Genomic DNA, 21,256 nt, shown 5'->3' on the forward strand with positions numbered 1-21,256 from the left:
AAATAGTTATCAAAAAAATTCGAAATGTTAGCTATTTCCTTGTGTTTACGTCACATGTCACAACAAACATAGCCAAAATCATTTTTTCGTGTAATTATGAAAGACTGAAATAATTGTAGCATGACAATTAGGTAGATAACCTTGCTTATTGTTGAAATTGACAAAAAATGTAAGGAGTTATCATGGTTTTTTGAATTAAATATCAACTTTTCGGCTGGCCAATTTCATTATAATAAGGAGGAAGCACCCTTTTTATCGGCCGACCAGTACAATGGACATCCCGTATATATATTTTTTGGTACTCTTGCATAATTTGACCCGGATCATCAGGATTTTTCCTCAATTATGTTTCGGGCTCGACCAGCAGTCACCGAATTAAGCCGAGTAAAGTAACGACGCAGAAATACAATGAATAAAAAATAACAAAAACCTACTGTTAATTTATTGAAATATATATATATATATATATTCCTCAAGAAAAATTGCATTTTTTATTGTTTATATACTTTTATAATTTTTTGCAATTTTTATATCAATGAAAGTATTTTCAAGAAAAGATAAATTTTTACCCTAAATTGTTAGGTGAAAGTTGTTTTTCAAGAAAACTTACATGTTCGTTTTTTTTTTTTTGTTTTTTAAGAAAATTGGTAGTAAACGTTTCTTTTTGAAAACAGAATTTTCATTTAAAAAAAAAAGATGAATGCTTTATATAAAAACTGTAAATAGTTAGGAGAAAGTAGAGAAAAGTTTGATTTTCTTTTTTTTCCTCAAGAGAATGTACAAATTATTTTTTGTCAAGAGATGTTCAGAAAATAAACAGAAAAAATACCCCCATCATTAATTAATTATGCAAAAAAAAAAAGCAAATAAAATGTTGATTTTAGTGCTTCAACATTTGAACAACGCTCGGCTAATCCAGTGATTGCCGGTCAACCCTTACCATAATTGAAATCTTGAAGATTCGGGTCAAATTCTGCATGAGTACCATTCTTTTTAATTTTGTCTTTTGTTCAATTTTTGGAGTGGACTCTCAGCGATTGCAAAATAACAAATTTAACCAAAATGCAAAAAAATTCAACAATTAAAGAATTTTAATAAGTGCTCAGTTTCTAATACAAATCCAAGTATATCAATCCTTCTTATTGGAAACACTCAAGGGAAGGACGAAACCAAATTATTGGCAGTATGTTTGAGAGAGGTTCTATTTTATTTAAAAAATTTTTTTTCAATATTTTAAGCAGATTTGACACAGCTACCATATTTTTAGGGGTTGTTCAGTTTCCAATATAACGTAAGTAGATGTAGATGTTTATAACATATGCTAAAACTTGCGAAATATGAACTGTTTTAGGGTTGTTGTAACAATGGGACGGAAATTTAAATTTTGTTCCGTTTTTAATCTTTTTTTTTTTTTGTGCCTCCCCCCCTTCAAACGGATGTAATCAAAAGAATAACCTTTAACAATTGTACTTTTTATATATAAAAAATGAAAGATTAAAACAAAAAAACAATTTTATTAACGAAAGGGAAATAATTTAATTTTTAAACGAAAAAAAGTCAGTTTGGTACATTTTTTTTGTTATTTTTTTTTTTACATAAACAATGTTTATTAGTAGGCCGTGGCGAGACCAAAAGTTCCTTTTTGTGAAGTCACATGACGGCGGGAAGTGATAATTAGATTTCCCCAAATAAAAAAAAATAGCCACATTGTTAGAAAGAAAACCACCTATTTATTAAAGAAAAATGGAGTATGATGTTATAATTAAAGAGATATATAAAACCACGCATGAGTACAATGAAATTATTATACCAAAATGTTGAAGCAATCCGTCCAGTGGTTATTTAGATTATCAATTACGAACATACCAAAAGTTTCATTTTTATATATGTAGAATATTACATGCAGAAAAGTATACCTATGGACATGCATGTTTCTAGCTTTAAGCCGTCATCAGCATAGGTCAGGATTGAACTCATGACGCCCATATCTGCAGTCTGATACTGTACACACATACATATATATGTATATATTAGTATCTCAAAATGTTTTATTGTATTATCGATTTATATAACAGTCATTTTGATGGTAATATGTACGATAAATGAAAATATTTTTTGCATTTATTCATTGTAGACTAGCTTTATATATACCTGGCATTTTCCCAGCAACTTTTATTTTCATTTTGTTTCACTCACTGATGTCGATCTCCTTTTTTTTCTCTCTTAATTTCTAGTAAGAAAATATTTACATTTTGCAAAGATAATTCAACAAAGCAATGTTATTTAAAAAAACAAAAGTGTTTTGCAATAAAATTAATAGAACCCCTCAAGTACAAAATATTGATATTTAAATCCCATAAATATTTTCAAGTTTTTTTTTTTTTTTAAATAAACATAGTACAAAATAGTTGCATGCTGGTGCCTTTTCCTTCCTATTTTGAATAGGATTTTTGTGAAGTTTGGCTGACAGTATTGTTTTCTCATTGCATTAATTGAATAAAACTTATTATTTTCAAAAAGTTAATTTAAAAAGTTACATTTCAACGTCAATTGCTACAAACAGTGTGCTTGACAATTTGACCTTATAGATTCAGGTCTTGAGAACTTTCAGATAAGATTTTTATTTAACCAATAATTTCCTGTTTCCTTTAAACACTACAAGTGATCCTTTCAGTATAGAAAAAAATGTATTGTAAATTAACGCTCTTCACTACAAAAATAAAATTCTACATATTTTTAAGCAATTATGAATGCAAACCATTAGATACAAACACAACAATACAATATTACATTTTTAAATATTATATATAAGGTCTTCAAAGCCTGCACAGTCGATCCTCCTGTATGGCTTAGAATCATGGATGCTAAGCGTATCATGCCGAAATCATCTCGATAGTAAATATACAAGAATGCTTCAACTAGCCCACAACATATTCTGGAAAATTCACCCAACAAACAAGTCATTGTATGGTTCCCTACTTCGTGTTTCTAATATCGTGAGACAGACATTTACCACTTGCCTGTCATATTAGTCACCATGATTAACAGGTAGGAAAGCTCCTACTTTTTTTTTTTTTACATAGGCATCACCACTTATCAAGGCTAAGAGGCCACTCAAGGATAAGGGTTAAAGAGTGTACAGCAGACATTGGACAATATAGTAATCATTAGTAATGAAAATTTGGTAAATTTGATAACTTATATAGAACGACTCATCAAGAACTTATTTACATTAGACTTGAACACAACCATATTGTAGTCAGCCGGAAAGCAGGAAAACGGAAGACAATTCCACAGGCGTGCAGTTCTAAGAAAGAAGCTTTGTTCATGGAATCTACGTTTAGGTTTAGGCACAGATAAAGAGTGGGGGGGAATTATTGGTAGTGTTTACAGCTAGACGAGTGTTTCTTGTGAAAGTTTGGCGAGGGGGGACCATAGATTGAAGCTCATTTGAACACTTTCCATGAAAATAACCATACATCAGAGACAAACTCGCAACATCTCTTCTGTGAGATAGAGGTTGCAAGGAAGAGAAAAGGACATCTCCTACGAGGCTATGAAGTCTATTTTGAACTCTATCAAGGCAGGACAAGTCCTTTCTAGCAGCTCCTTCCCAGATGTGGCAAAAGTATTCCATCCTTGGACGTACCTGGCTCTTATATAGATAGAGAATAGCATCAACAGTGAGATATCTACCGGATCGATAGAAAGATCCCACCATTTTTCCAGCGGCCTTGGCAACAGATTTGATGTACATGTTCCATTTAAGATCAGGAGTAATGGTCAAGCCCAGAAGCTTGTCAAAACTTGAGGCCTCCTGAAGACGAGAGCCATTCATTTCAATTGATGCCAAATGTGGATCAGAATGTTGATGATGTAAAGAGAGAAGCTTGGTTTTAGATGCATTAAAAGTAACCAGCCACTCCTTACCCCATTATACTACGTGCTCAAGATCAGAGGAGAGAGAATCGGAGAGAACTTGGTTGTTTACTGTCTTAGATGTGCTACCATAAATGGTAGTGTCGTCAGCATAAGTGTCTACAAATGATGTAAGGATGTGATTTGGAAGATCATTAATGTAGATCAGGAAAAGAGTTGGGCCCAGGATTGACCCCTAAGGGACACCGGCATTAATACTGTGAGCTTCTGATTTTTGCCCCTCAACTACTACTCTTATGAACCTATCAGAAAGAAATGATTTAATAATTAAGACATTTCCAGCTATACCATAGCTAGAGATCTTATGAAGTAAACCTTTATGCCATACCCTATCAAAGGCCTTAGATATGTCAAGAGCAATTGCCCTTTGAGAGATTTGCTAATCCTATGAGATATAACTGTAAGCACATCTGCTGTAGATCTAGCAGAACCGAAACCATATTGAGTGTCACTAAGAAGGTTATTTTTGTTGAGATGGTTGATTACTTCTGTATTTAACAGATTCCAACAACTTACTCATGATGCACAGGAGACTTATTGGCCTGTACTGAGAGGGGGATGAGTGATCACCTGAATTCTTAAATACAGGGCATCATGATGAAATTTTCCAGGGAGATGGGAAACTATTCTCCTTAAGACAATGTTTAAACAGTTTTATAAGTATGGGCGCTAGTTCAGGTTGAAGTTTTTTGAGTACTATAATTGGAATGCCGTCAGGGCCAGTTGCTTTACTGGAATCAAGGTTTTTGATTAGCTTGGCAACATCATGTACAGATATACGTATATCACATAGCGTGTTTTCTGATACAGGAGGAAATATTGGGGGTTGGCGGCCTTGGTCGCAAAGGGTAGAATTAGCTGCAAAGTTCTTGACAAAGAGTTTGGCTTTGTCTGATGCTGACGAGATTACCTCAGGTCCATTGATAATAGTTGGGATGGAGCACACGCTTCTGTTCAGGATTCTGTTTGCTATTTGCCAAAACTGGTGGGAACCAAGCCGCTGCTCAGCTACTTTGGACTTAACAGATTGAGCATACAACTCTCTTGCGTTCTTTATTACCTTCTTACAATGGTTGCTGGCAGTCCTGAAAGCGGCTTTAGTTTCCATACATCTATTACGTTGGAAGCAGTGGAAAAAGTGATTTCTGTGCGCAATGGCAGCAGCACATTCTGGAGAGAACCATGGCTGGCTGTTAGGTTTTTGCTGAAACTTTTTCGAGGGTATGAAACGGTCAATACCTACAATTAACCATTCCGTCAGGTCTAATACTATAGAGGACACATCCTTTTTAAACATGGAATGCAGAGGTAGATCAGCTATAAATGTACAGAAGCTATCTCAGTCAGCCTTAGTGTATCGATATACTGTACGATGGAGAGGAACGTCTGGGGACATATTACATTTCATTTTTATCTTAATTGATACAACAGAGTGGTTGGAAGATCCAAGAGGCGACAGAACAGAAACTGAACATAGTTCAGGGCAAGTTGTGAGAAAAAGGTCTAGTAGGCTCGCATACTGGCCGTCATTGTCAGGCACACGGGTGGGTTCCTGAACAATCTGAGTGAGGTCATAGGCAATGGAGAAATCATGACAGAACCTCCCCTCATCATCGGTCTTGTTTGAGTGGGTCAACCATTCGACGTTGTGAACATTGAAGTCTCCACATACGTGAATGTTAGCTGAAGGATAAGCAGATAGGACTTGATCAATTTTCTCAGATATGCTTTGAAAGATAGTAACTCCGCTGTTGTGGGGGAGATAGTAAATATAAATGCAGTAGTGTGAGCTAAAGCAACCCGGAAGCACATATAGGGTAAGTTAGGATCTTCCCTGGAGATGTCCCTACCACATGGAAAGCTATCTTTAATATAGGCACATATTCCATGCCCATGGCGATCTTGGGGGTCAGATTTAGAAGTTGTTAGAGTATTCTTTAATTGCGAACTCTTCTAGGGAAATAGCCTGTCCAATGCCAGTTTCACTTAAAAATAAAAGGTCTGGTTTGGTCTCCTGTAATTGGGTTTCAACCTCTGGAAGGTTAGAACGTAGACCCCTGATGTTGAAGAAGGAGACATGGTAGTAGGGGTCTACGTTGGAAGTTGGAGAACCGGGTTTAATCGTGTATTTTTTCTTGAAACTTGTCATGATGAAATTTTGGAATTTGTGGACTAGGTCGTCAGATTTACTTAGAGCAGGACAGCGAGGGGAAACTAAGAGAAAAAGAAACAAAGAATTTTTTAATTTTTTTATTTGTAGCTAATGATAAGGTAAAGCCGTAACAATTACCCACTAGTATGGCATCGAGAGGCCCCACCAGAAGCTACTGCATGGTCCAGAATCCATTCACCAAATAGCAATACAGCAGTCCCAGTACTTTGCACATGCTGATAGGACAGCCTCCTTAGTGGTTAATCCAAGGTTCGGGTCCCTGACTATCAGGCGGATAACGTCAGCCCAGACAAAACGTTTACCTCCAGCACCCTTACTAGTGACATGGCTACAAGGATAGACATAGAAACAGAAAATTTCCGCCATCTCTGGACTCCAGATGCAAAAAGGAGTCGGGCGTCCATGTGTAACACTGAAATCCATTATTGTAGAGGAAACTGGTCTGGCAGGAACTGAACTGGTTGCTGCAATGGCCGATCGAGAACTCTGGCAATCGGAATTTGTTCACATAGGAAATATCTCAACACACTTGAAAGAGGAAAGGAAATTATTTTAGAATTTAGAGTAGGGGATCGGTTTCGCATAGGCATTAAATGTGTAATAACGTCATCTTTGGGCCATTTGAGCCTTTTAGAGCAGTTAACCTTTTTCTTTTTTTAAACTATGAAAGATAAATTCTGTGCATCTTTTTTTTTTGGGGGGGGGGTCTACTTTTTAGGAGTAGTTCCACAAGGATGTTTTGGAAGGACATACGACTTGGACTTGGTTAATAATAGGGTTAAGGGAGTTTTGAAGAGGCACTCAAACTCAGAGTTAGTGGTACAGTTGAGAGTTTCTTGGGGAGGGGACTTACCACTCGGACTTGGGTGTAGTATCAGAGTTAAAGAAAGTGTTTTTAAAGAAATGGTAGTGGGGAGGGACTTACACTCAGACCAAAGGTTAATAATGATAGGATATTTTTTTTTGTAGCAGCCCCCCCCCCACACACACACACCTAAAAAATAACGCATAATTTATCTCCTGTAGCAAAAAAAAATTTTTTTAGTTAACGGTCCCAAAAAAATAGAACAGCTTGGAAACGGAAATGGGTTGGGGGCATACAATGTTGAGGAATTATTTTCTATTTAAAAAATGAAAATTTCAGGTGTTTTTACCATTTGGCCACTTCATATTTCTTCTAATATTATGAGAAAGATTTTTATCCTTAAAGAGTTTAATATGCTTGAATATGTTTTAATTCATGCAAATTTTGTATTTATAATTATAGAGCAAATTTTCTATTGATTATTATATTGTGCCCAATATATATATATATATATATATATATATATATATATATATATAGTAATGATTTCAAAGGTTTTTAAAAAAAAATGACTTTAGTTCCATTAACTAGAATTGAAACAAAAACATTCAGCACTCCAACCATAATTATTTAGTGCTTCAACCTTCGTTGTTACCATCTGAGTTATCGCCAGATGGATAAAAGATTAAAAAGTAAGTGACTTCATGCTAAAAAATGTATATGTACACATGTTCAGAAGATTGTCAATTTACTCCTGCCAAGGTTAACTGCTTCTTTTTTTTTTTGTTCCAATTTTGACCCCTAGCAGCTGTTTTTACAGGTTAAAAAACAAATTGAAAGTATTCCTGATGTCTAAATACCCTGTATATCAAGTTGTAAATCTGTAGACAAAATATTCAGAGAGGAGTTTGAGAGACATTCAGAGCACAGAGATCAGGTCAGATACACACACACACACACATATATATATATATATATATATATCATGTCCGTGCGCTAGAACGTTTTCATCCTAAATTCTACTCAATTATGGACGATGTAAAAACTATGCATAAAAAGAATTAAGCATAATGGTTAAATGAAGCCGCTCCTCTAATAAGAAACCATAAAGAATGAATAATTAATTCATGTTTTTTAAAAAGAATATAGAAATTAGTTTAACTTCATGAATGAGTTTAATGTCAATGTTAGAATGAAGAAAACAAAAAAACTCAACTTTATAGGTATGTAGATTAACATAAACGAAAGACACATTCCCTCCCCCTCCTCCGCTCATTTAAGCATTAAATATGTTTTTAAATATGTAATCAGAAAATTCGGTGCTAATCAATAATAGTTTGAAGAATTAAAATGTAAAATGGAGAGGTTGTCTGTCGTGCATGCCTGCCAGACGTTTTTATTTCATAAGTGTTAGCCTATATTCCTATTATTTCCTTTCTGAACATGCATGTACTAATTAGGTTAATCTCCCAAAATGATTTTCAGTTTTTGTCTAATCTGATTATTGTACTTGTAATCTACTGTATAAGAGATTCATTTATTGATGACTTCACTAATTCACTGCAGCCAGTACAATAACATGTTGCTTCAGGTTTAATCCATTCTGAAATGCAAACAACGTTTATTGATTTAACTCTACGTAAGAGTAAAGGAATAATTCAGATTGAGTCTAAACAATCCACAAATCAATTTTGTTGAACTTTACTTGTTTTATTCCCTAATCTTTGCATCATAAAGCACGTTGTACTGTCACAAATCTTTTTCAAACCATTAACCAACAGTAATCAATGTTTGCAATTATTTTCAACTTTTCTGTGTGGAAATATATTTCTCAAAATATTCCATTTAAACTGTATTGCTATGTTTAACCAAAGTTTTACTTAGGTGGTTAAAATCCAAATCTTGAAAAAAAAGGCAGAAATAAGAAATAAGCATTTATCCATCTATTTGATTTTCTTGTATAATTATCTATTTTTATTATAATGAAAGTTCTTGCTCAGATAGTTTTTTCCTTATCCACTGAAAAGGTGAAGAGAAAAGGAAAAGACATAAGGAAGAAAAGAAATAAGACAGAAAGAAAGAAAAGAAATAGGGAGATGAATAGGAAGGAGAGATTCCTTAAAATCACCACCAGTAAAATATTTATGACTTCCCCTCTTCATTCTTTTCTTTCTGTCTTATTTCTTTTCTTCCTTATATCTTTTCCTTTTCTTCCTTATCTCTTAACCTCTTCTTCATGTGGGTAGGGATGATGTGTGGCAGGGGATATACAAAAGGGCAACTTAGGTTGTAAGTTTTCTGACCACATAAAAAAAAAGCATTTTTATAACTGAATGACCCTCCCCCCTCCCGATTAAATCTGAAACCCCTTTTAGCATAGATATGTCAAATTCACATCTCCTCACTAATTGAACCTATACACACTAGTATGTTTAAGATTTGGAGCAGTCATCACCAACCCCCATCCTTTCCCATATCTCTATATACTCAAACCCACACCCCTATTGGGTCTTATTGACATACAACCTGAATCTTATTTTTCACAAGATCTGATGGAACCTCCTGATTTTAACCCAAAGAAGACCTGATATTTTCATTGCAACCTTAGCTTTCATATAAGCTGTGTCACCTGAAGAGGTCTCTAGTTACTGGTAACTAGCTGGCGGAAACATGCTTATGACTGTGTAGCAACATTACTACTTATGTAAAAAAAAAAATAAATAAATAAATAAAGCGTATACTCTGCTCTACTTCGGTATTGAGCACTCTTGTATTAACTTTGTTACACTTCATTACTTAACCTCTGGAAAGCAATAACCTCAGAATATATATATATATATATATATATATATATATATCATTCAAGCACTGTAGTGTTTGAATATCTGGACAAATGGCAGTTTTAGTCATTTAGAATTGCTTTAAACCATCACCACTCATTTTTCTACCAAATTTCAAACAATTATTACATTTTTAGATCACCTTAGCTATATTGCGAAAAAAAATGTTCAATTTTCGTTTAGTTAAACAAAAGTTATGAATTTTCTAGTGTTCAAAATCATAAAAATATGTAAGGTGAGCGATGCTTTTTATGACTGGCTACTAATTCACTGCTAAAAGAGAAGTAACAAGTGAAACAGAATGAAACCAAAGGGAGTATTGGGGAGGATTTTATTGAAAGCAGATGAGTGTCAGTGTCGTACATTGTTATTACTAGGGCCATGACAACAGCATATTCTTTTCATTGTTTTTACTCTAAAGTATATATCCGACACAGATAGATACAGTTAATCAACCGAAAATCACATTACTCTTTTATAAAAGCATATAAGATATCAATGGGTACACACTTGAGTCAAAATAATGAAAAGAATATGCTGTTGTCCTAGTCATATGTGTTTATGTCGGCAAAAAAATAAGACTGAAATTAAACAAAGAACAAGTGAATTTATTGGAAACCTGAAAAAAATCATGGATTACAATAGAAAAAATGTGAGCATGAAAAGTAATATGGTTAAATTTAAACATGGAACAGTAAAGGACTAGTTGTTAAAACTGGAAAAGAAAAGGACAAGATATTCTAGTAAAAAAATATAAATTTATAACTTAAAATATTGCAACATTAAGATTTTTTTAAATTCAATTTATAACATATAATCAATTCTTAATGCTGCAATATTTTAAGTTATAAATTTATTATATTTTTTATTAGAATATCTTGTCCTTTTCTTTTCCAGTTTTAACAACTAGTCTTTTACTTTTCCATGTTTAAGCTTAACCATATTACTTTTTATGCTCCCATTTTTCTATTGTAATATTTATGTATATATGAGAAAGAAAGATAGATATGATTAAATAATAATAAGCTAGAATTAAAACCATCAACTGGGAATGCTAATAACACTTGTGATTGCTTAACTTGAAGAATATTTTTTCTCATAACAAAGTAATGCATTAACAACACATGAAATTTAAATTTTTCTTCATTGTTTGGAAAATTTGCAGCAGTAGCTTCACTTAAATAACTGTGTTTACTATACTAATGATCCAATTGGTCTCAAATTTTGATGCTATTTGAAGGCTTGTACTTTTTTTTTTTTTTATTAGTGATATCATTAAATTGTCATCTCAGAGACTTATTGAGTGATGTGTTATGCACGATTTCAGCATATAATGATCCAAGAACGGTTGACATTTCATAAAACTCAATCAACCAACCAAGTCTTAATGTAACATTAGTATTATGTCTGACAGAGTAATGCATCCCCTGGCAGTTTCTTCATGCAAAGGGTAACTATATTTTATATGACCTACTATCATGTAGACAAAGACTGAATGTGAGCTGTACACTTTTATCACTTCCTCCTTTCGAACTGCATAGTACAACACCTATGCAGTATCTTTACCCAGAAGTTATGCTCAACAGTGTAAATGCAGGAATTAGTATTCTCAAGTGGCAGTGTAGCATCAGTGGGTTTTTTTAATTTTTTTACAAGGCTTGTATATTTGTATCACACTAACACTAATGAAGCCATTTCATCATCCTTCAGTATTATACCAGTTGACTGGCTCCATGATTGGATACTGCATTTAATGGTAATGTACTTGATTCTACAATTAGATCTTTCCACTATCTTTTTACCTGGCAACAGGTTAATCAAAATCTGATTGGACTTCCCATTCCTCTAAATTTGTGAATTTTTCCACAGAAAATGCTGTGTAGTTTTCAGTAAGCAGTTTCACAGAACCTTTTTCATAAAAGCAGTGTCCAATTACCGAATGGTGCAGGTAGTACAACACTGGCTTCCAAATGGGAAATTGTCCCTTTCTCAATTTCATTCCACACACACACATTGGAATAATCTGATGAGATTTGACTGGAACCACATTGTCATATATTCCAAGATCAGTACTCTGAGTGTGGTGAACTGCTAAACATCTCTGAGGCTACTTTTCGTGTGCATTTCTTGACAGCATGTTTGAAATGCATGACAAGTTTATTTACAATTAAACCACCTTTATCTTCCATTACAGCAACAGAGTAACATCCCTTACCACTATGTCAAGCTGTTCCGGGTTGATATGCTTATTTGTGCCACATTTGTAAAAATGTCTGCAAATATTCGTCTGGTACAAGTTACATGTATCAACATCCCACTTGGTAGATCAGTATTCATTCTTTGCTTTATAAATGAGGTAGTTACATGAAGCCAGTTATGTACCAGTATGTGTCCAGTTAACCTTTCATTTTGATGGTTAAGTACATTGGATAACGTTAGCTCATCATCATTGAAGTCTTCCAAGCTCATCCCATATGTACGGTTTCAACTTGCACATGCCACTTCTTAGTTTCTTTGGATCTTTGCTCATTAATTCAAATTGCTCAAAATGAACTTTTACTCTAGTCATAAAATATACGTTCTTGTTAACTAATATGTTGTCATATGGAGAAGTGCCGTTGTTAGTAACTTTATTTTAAGGAGTCACATTGATCATTGGCATCAGTTTATACATGAATCTCAAGCCATGTTTTTGCCCTGTAATCTTTGAAATGGCACAAATTCAGTAAAGCAACATTTGACTCTTGTTGTTGCTATTCCCTCGGCTTTTGCAAACAAACACCTGCACTGCTCATGCTCATTAACAGGGTGGATAATCAGGATTGGACTCTTTGAAGTGGCCAACTATTGTCTGTTAAGATTTTTAGCTCACAGTTGAAGGTTGTAAAGAGTGAGTATATTCTGACAAGCTGTTGATTTTTTTTTGTTTTTTTTAACGAAAATGGTGGCTAGTCGCTGAGTCATTTTTATGATACAATACAGATCCTTCATGCTCTGATTGTAATGGCAGGACAAACTTGTTCATCACATTAAGGAAATCATTTTGTTGGTGGTCTTCAGAGAGAGAGAGAGACGCACACACACACACTTTCGCAACTCATAAGAACCATGACAGGCAACAAACTGGAGGTCCAAGACTTGAGTTGTGGGCTCATGTTTCAGTGAATGATGATAATTCACCAAACAGCTCATCAGAGACAGATTTATGTTTCTCAGAAAAAAAAAACAATTGGAGATTTTTCTTTCTTTGTTTGTTTAAAAAGGATAAAAAAAAATTGGTGAAAGGAAATAGAAATCTTTAAAAGTCATAAAGGTAAAGATTTACACACACATATAAACAGATCAAACCCAGTAGCTCTCCATTCATTACCAGAATTTAAATTTTGATGAGGAGTCTCTCTTAAGTCAAACTAGATTACTTTGCAGTGCTTAAGCATATCCTGCTCACAATGAATATAACTTTCCTCTTTCGTGACTGATAACATGTTCTACTTACAAACAGCTGTGATTGCAGTCTTCATACCTCATCCCACCAATAATCAATAACATAGACAGCATTCATTCAAAGAAAATTTTAGAAAAGGACTTGTCCTGAAATTTTATCCCTTTATCTGTTTCCTGAATAGTTTCAGGCTATTTGTCTCTGATGCTTGCACCAATAACACAAGTTATTCTGGACCTGGGATTCTATTTATTTGAATTTACATACTATATGATTGGGCCTGTTATCTACATAGCATTTTGTCTGTGTGTCTGTTCCCTTAATTCATAACAAGATTGTTGTGAAGCTATTGCTGCTTGCTCTAAGCAGAGAAATCTCATTCTAATACAAGCCAGTGCTTGAAAAATGTCCTTGTCAGTCATCCAGGGAGTCTGGCAATATATAACAAAATGATATTGCCAATTTCTTTTGAACATAAGTAACACACTGCAAATTATTTATCAGCTGTTATGAAGTAATGACAAATAGCTTACCAAGGCATTTTTTATGCAATTTTCTCATTTAGCTGTTATACTTTATGCATGCTACCAGATAAATGCATCAGAACCACACCTTCAATCTGCTTCATCTCACTTAGCTAACATATTCAAACACTAACTAAACCAAATTACTCTTCGCAAATATGAGTTTATGGTCAAAAACCGTGATGTCAAGATCAGTTTATAAAATAGTTTCCCCATTGTCTAAGAGAAGACACCTTTGGATGGAGGGGCAGCCTTTATCAAATAATTAACTTTCATCCAATGTGTGAGAAACAGTGATTCCCAGCTGATCTTGAAAGGAAACAATTAAAATTTGCATGAGCAGCCAAAGCAGTCAAATTTGCACCAGCACACATTGCCACTACTTGCCAAGATACACATGGTGACAAAATTCCAGGATATTATGAAAGGATAAAAAATTATGAATATAATGAAAAAACTTTGTTTAATGGACACTAAACATTTAACTCTTTTTATCAGTAATGTGAATACTCTAGTCATCACTATCAAGGCCAAAGGTAACTCGAGGATAAGAGGTAACGAGGTTGTCAGTTGAATGATATACAATACTATAAGATTGAGAATGATAGGTGGAATGAACAAAATTTGATAACTAAAAAGGAATGCTTGACAAGTATTTGTTAATGTCTTGAAAACGACCACATTGTAGTTAGCTGGGAAGCAACTGCATCATATTGTATTCCACAGATGGATAACAGTTGAAAAACAGAGTGAATTAATTCTTGATACTTTGAAATTTAAAAGGAATTTGTAAGCATTGAAACTTTTTTTTTTACAAAGAAGTCACCACTTATTAAGGTCCAGAGGCCACTCGAGGATAAGGGTTAATGAGTGTACAGTAGTCAATGGGATGATATTGTAGTAGTCGTTAGCAGTGGAAATTTGGTAAATTGCATTACTTAAGGGGATGGTTCATCAAGAATTGGTTTACGTTGGACTTGAAGACTACCAAATTGTAGTCAGCTGGAAAGCAGGCAAATGGAAGAGTTCCACAGGTGTGCAGTTCTAAGAAAGAAACTTTGTTCATGGAATCTACATTTAGCTTTAGGCACAGATAAAGAGTGGGGGAAATTATTGATGGTGGTTTCAGCTAGACGAGTGTTTTTAGTGAAAGTTTGGCAAGAGGGCTCATAGATTGGAGCTCAGACGAGCACTTGCCATGAAAATAACAATAAAGCAGAGATAGGCTCGCGACATCTCGTCTGTAGGAAAAAGGTTGCAGGAACGAGAAAAGAACATCTCCCACTAGGCTACAAAGTTTATTTTGAACTCTCTCAAGGCAGAATAAGATCTTTCTAGTAGTTACTGCCCAGATGTGGCAACAGTACTCCATCCTTGGATGTACCTGGCTTTTATATAGGTAGAGAATTGCATTAGCAGTGAGATATCTGCTGGAGCAGTAGAAGGATCCCACCATTTTTCCAGCGACCTTGGCAACAAACTTGATGTACATGTTCCATTTCAGATCAGAAGTTATGGTCAGGCCCAGAAGTTTGTCAAAACATGGAGCCTCCCCAAGATGAGAGCCATTCATTTCAATTGATGCCAGATGGGGATCAGTGTTGATGATGTAAAGATAGGAGCTTGGTTTTAAATGTATTAAAAGTAACCAGCCACTTTTTCCCCCATTGCACCATATGATCAAGATCAGGAGAGAGAATCAGAGAACTTGATCGTTTATGGTCTTAGATGTACTACCATAGATGGTAGTGTCATCAGCGTAAATGTCTACAAATGATGTAAGGATGTGATTTGGTAGATCATTGATGTAGATCAGGAAGAGATTTGGGCCCAGGATGGACCCCCTGGGGGACTCCAGTATTAACAGTGTGAGCTTCTGATTTCTGCCCATCAATTACTACTCTTATGAACCTATCAGAGAAATGATTTAATAATTGAAAAGACATTTCCAGCTATACCGCAGCTGGAGATATTGTGGAGTAGACCTTTATGCCATACCCTATCAAAAGCCTTTAATATGTCAAGAGCAATTGCTCTAGAAAGGAAGCCACCATTGAGAGATTCGTTAATCCTATGAGATATAGGCTGGCTGTTAGGTTTTTTCTGGAATTTTTTGGAGGGTATGAAGCAGTCTATACCTACAATTAACTATTTTGTCAGGTCTGATACTATAGAGGACACATTCTTTTTAAACATGGAACGCAGAAGTAGATCTAATAGAAATGTACAGAAGCTATCCCAGTCAGCCATAGAGTATTGATATACTGTTGTATAGAAAGTTATTTCCGGCTAAAATTCTTTTCAAATCCTCATGTATCAAGTTTTTGAAGATGTTTACATCCAACAGTTTTAGAAAAGAAATCAAGACATTATCATAACAAAGTCGTCATTTTATAATTTGATTCCATTAATAATTTAGTAACCAAATGGTACTGTAATAATGAAATTAAACTTTCAAAATCCTGTTTATTTATAAAATGAAATAAAACAGACAGCATTGATTAGGTACGGCTAGTTTAAGATATATGAAAATATATTTGATTCTTTTTTATTAATAACTTTGGTTTTTATTAAACACGTTCATTTTTAATTTAATCGTATTATTATTTACATATTCTCAAGTGTATTATTATTTTAATCGTATTATTTACATATTTTTACTTTACAGAGATTTTTTGTCTTGGATAAAGGTATTTTGGTTTATGCAAAATCACCAAATGAGGTATGTATCATTTTTATATTGTAACTAATCTTCTTAGAAGTATTTGCCTCGTTAAAATTAAGTTATTCTTTTTAACTTAGTTGCTTCATTTGCATAATGAGAGCTTCGCCACATGCTTAAAAATAATTTGCCACTGATGATAATAAAAAAAATGTCATTTTTATTTCTAAGTTTATACAAGGTTGAACGATAAAACTTTTATTGAAAAAATCAATTCAGATAACTTGATTATGTAGTAGATATCTATTAATTGAACCCAGCTTCAGTCTCACTAACCACTTCAATATGGGTCTGGAACTGGGAGCATGCCTTTTTCACAAGTGTCAGCAGGAGCTCGGCAGATGGTGGTGATCAGGCTGGCTTTGATGTTGTAGGAGGTCATGTTGGTGATGTTCTTGACGTATGACCAAACGAAGTAGCATAGCGGGTTCAGGTCAGGGGAGGGGGGTGGGCAGTGAGAAAAGGGTACAAAGTCATAACACTCCTTCTGAAGCCAAACCGGTGTCTCTTTGGATTTGTGGGACAGCGCCAAGTCCTGCTGCCACACTCTTCAGCACATCTACACTTTGGTGTTGACTTTCAGGCTGACTTCGAAGATGTGAGGTGACATGATGTGGTCCTTGGGATTTGTACACAACTATCCAACTAGTAGATGGTCTGTAACAAAGAAAGAAAATCGATTTTCATCAAATGGAAATGGAATCATGTCTTTTCTAGAGGGACAGTTTTATCGTTCCACACTGTATTGTGTTAAGATATTAGTACTTTTCAATTTAACCATTGTCTTGCTAAAGTTGGTATATATTTTACTTGCCAACTTAAAAATATATTTTAATCCAAATTTATAAAGTATTACAAATCTTTACATCGCTGAAAATAATTTTTTTGTCTGGAAGTTTATTCATTCAATCTTATTATTATTGAAAGAAAAATTTTTATTGTAAAAATGAAAATTTGGTCTAGTTTCTAGTCCAAATCACCAAATTTTCTAAAAGAAATGTCTTTGTTTTATTCTCTCAGATTATTTTTAACACCTACAGGGATTTTTACAAGATATCCATATTTTGATTATTGCTGTTTTGAGAAAAAGACAGGAAATAGCTTGAGGGAATATTATCAGTTCATTTTATAACATGTGGTTTTCCTAACATGTTGCATAATTCTAATACACATACACAAGCTGCCTCGAGAATTTCATAGCTCTTGTAGTGAACACTGACATAAATTTATTTATGTATTTTTTGGTAGTATCCGAGCTTTTATTTGAATTTAACAAAAAATTCCAAATTAAATATTTTCTATAATTCACATTCGCTTAAATGGATCAAATATGTTGTTTTTTATTTTACTTTGGTATTTTTAAGAGATAAAGGCATTCCAGCCTGGGGCTAATACTTAATTTCATTACGATTTGAATTTATATCCAAGGGCTCTTTTAAGAATAGATGTTGTTCCCATTATGGCTAATATCTGTATTTCTGTATTTCGTGCCAACTTGGCCTTCCAGGGATTGTTTCCAAGTATTTCTTCAGATCTTTTTCATTAAGCCAGTTGCTTCTATCACAACTGGTATAATGCTGATTTGTGGGAGCCTTCTCTAGTCTCACAGGAAAACACGCGTTCACATCCCAAGCTATATTACTTGTCACATACATATGCGCACACAAACATACGCGCGCACGTCCACACACGTACATATATTCATGTTCGCGTACATACTCACATTCACGTGTATACATACACACATGCTAACGTACGCACATGTATGCACAGATGGACGACGTCACTTCCCTTTCAAAGGAAATCCACACATGCACAAAAGACCACCGGAAACAATTATAAAAGCAAGAGACAAGCTGTTTCCAGCCCTTTTTTGGACCAGCTCTCGAGCTGAGAGGTTCGGCTAACCAGCCGCCTCCCTTTCAGGAGGCGCACGCTCACGCGCGTCACATCCCCTGCGACTATGTATGGGGCACGAGCTAACAGACAGTATGTACACTTTATATGCTTTCTCTCTCCATGAACTGGATTGACTTTTTCTCATTTTCTCTTTCTATACTACAATACACTTTCCTCCTCACTAGCTAACAGCAAGAGACGCACACCAAACTGGATTGACTTTCTTTCTTTTTCTCTCTACAACAATAGACTTTCTCCTTCTCACCAGTAAACAGCGAGAGATGAATGCGGACATGAACACGTGTTGTACCCTTTTCTTTCACTTGTTTCTTCACAAAATAAATCCTAGTTCGTTTAATTCAAGTAAACGCGTTGTTCATTCCTTCCTCAAAGCAATTCATTTTTCCTTTCCCAATTCAAATCATTTCTCCTATCTTGTACAACTGGCGGATATGTATAATATATCCACCAGTCCACTACAGATTTCTTTAAGAGACCATGTTGTTTTTAAAATCATTCTTTAGGTCCTGATATTTTCTTTTCCTTTGGGACAGTAACATTGATAATGAGTGCAGTTTTTTCAAGCTTGTTCCATCTAACACTATCTGGTCTAATAGCCTTGTCTTTTATGTATCTGCCTGCCTGTATGCCTTTGTCATAAAACACTGTCACTTTTCTGTTATTGCTGATGGTGCATGTTCCCAGACGTTTGACGATCTGTCAAGCTGCATCTCTCCACAAATTTTCCAATGGAGGTATTTACATTATTGTGGTGGACAGTGTAAAAACCATCTGCCAATAAGGTTTGGCATCCAGACATTAGTTGGCTCGGGTTCTCAATCGCTGAGTGGCAGCACCTGCACTGGCCATTTATTTGTAGGCCAGCCATTTTTTTTAATCCATTTGTGAATAAGCTCTGATCTTGACCAGCTACAAGTCTTTCCTCATCAAATGGTAGTCTCCCACTCTTGAGCTATTAAAGTAAGGCATCCCCGTCTATATACTCCTGATTAAGTTCCTCTAGAAACTTCCCTGCTCTCTTGTGTTGCTGCCATCCTTGTTTTCTTGTTTTTATCTCCATTTCTGTGTACTTCATTCTTGCAATCTGTGTTGCTGGTTCATCATATACCTCAGCAGCATAATGGTCCCTCACCATTCCCAATGTCATATCTTTTGAACTTTTAATGTACTGCCCCATGCTTACTATGTTGATTCGATATGCATGTTTAATTTCAGTGAGGTCTAGACCCTCTTCTTTCTGTGGTAGGTATATTCTGTTGTGCATTGGTTTCGGTATATTATACTAGGTAAGAATAGCAGTTTCCTTGTCTTTGTATCAAGTCTCTTGATATTATTTTGAGGCCAGTCAATAATCCCAAAACCATATAAGATGACAGGGATTGCAATCTGATTTATGGCAGTTAGTTTGTTTTTTGCGGCTTAATTTGGATTTGAGGATCTTTTTAAGGCGTACTGTGTATTCTTGTTCCACCTTATGTCTCATTTTGTTCATGCTTCAGTTACGTTCTCCTCTATACTGAGATACTTATGTGACACCGTCTCCTAGATCTTCAATAAAGCCATCATTGAATTGGAGATGTTCAGATGTCGTCTGTTTTCATTTTTATCATGCATTTGGCATATTTATCAAATGCAAATTCCATGCAGACATCCTCTGTGAAAATTTTTACAGTTTCTATCAGGGAGACGAGGTGTTTTTCTGTCTCTGCATAGTTTGAGATTGTCTATAAAGAGTAAATGGTTCACTCTTTTACTTTTTTCTTCTTTCCTGCCACTACTAAGATTGTACCCAGCATCACATTTTTTTGTATGTGTATGTTTAGTTACACCGTTAATATTTATATATCGAGTTAATTGGAAACACTGTCATTGTGAAGAGAAACACCCCTCATTGCCACAATGAACTAATTAAAAGAAAATTTTTGATTTTATTATTTTATAAGTCACCACTTACCAAGGCCAAAGATTACTTGAGGATAAGGGTTAATGAAATTATCAGTTGGATGATGACCAATATGAGAAAATTGACAGCAATAGGTTAAGTGGACAGAATTTGATTACTTAAGAAAACAGCTTGCAATTGGACTTGAAAACAACCATGTGCTTGTCAGCTGGGAAGCCATCATGTGACATTATGTCCCACAGATATGAAATTTTTGGAAAGAAACTGTTCATGGAACCTATCTATTTGGTCTTAGATACACAGGAGAAAAAAACAAAGTTCTTTCAGTGACAGTAAGCCAAATGGATACTTGCTGTGAATGTTTTATAGTCTGGTGACAAAAAAAGGAGTTGTAGGGAATCGAAGACATCATTTCCTCACTAGATTGCAAAGCCGATTTTATACTTTGCCAAAGCAAGAAAGCATGCTCTTAGTAACATGTTCCAGTATATGGCAGCAATACTCCATTTTAGGATGTAGCTGACCCTTATTTAGGTAGAAAATTGTATTAGAAGTGGAATACTTTCTGGTGCAGTAGGATCTATTTTTTCGAGCAACCTTAGCAACCTTTCATTTTAGTTTTGAAGTATAAGTCCATCCTAGGAACTTATCAGTGCAAGGGTCTTCCTCAAGGAGATAGCCATTCATTTTAACTGGTGCAAATAAAGATCCAAGCATTAAAAGATATAAATAATAGTTTTAGGTGTTAAAAGTAACAAACCACTTTTTTCCCTATTGCATCATGTGCTCCAAATTAGAAAAAGAATCAGCATGATCTTGATTACCATTGCTCTTTGAAGTGTTGTCATAGGCAGTTGTCGTTTGTATAAATGTCAACAAATGATCTTGAAATATGATGTAGAAGTTCATGGATGAAGATTAGAGAGTTGAGCCCAAAATGAATTGTTTGGTCACATCAGTGTCAATGTTTGTATTTTTTTGTTTTTCT

At 34.7% G+C, this 21,256-nt stretch overlaps 1 protein-coding gene across 8 annotated transcripts in view; it reads left to right on the forward strand.

Annotated features, from left to right (window-relative positions):
• Positions 1-21,256, forward strand: part of LOC145292188 (oxysterol-binding protein-related protein 6-like) — a 311,645-nt gene that overhangs the window by 150,094 nt on the left and 140,295 nt on the right. For all 8 annotated transcript variants that reach the window (XM_080138481.1, XM_080138486.1, XM_080138483.1 and 5 more), the window contains one exon: positions 16,392-16,445. In XM_080138481.1, coding sequence (XP_079994607.1) covers positions 16,392-16,445 — 54 coding nt within the window. The remainder of the gene's footprint in view (positions 1-16,391; positions 16,446-21,256) is intronic.

Source organism: Euprymna scolopes, chromosome 13 (assembly GCF_053919585.1).
Source record: "Euprymna scolopes isolate OS-2025 chromosome 13, ASM5391958v1, whole genome shotgun sequence".
Classification (NCBI taxonomy): domain Eukaryota; kingdom Metazoa; phylum Mollusca; class Cephalopoda; order Sepiida; family Sepiolidae; genus Euprymna; species Euprymna scolopes.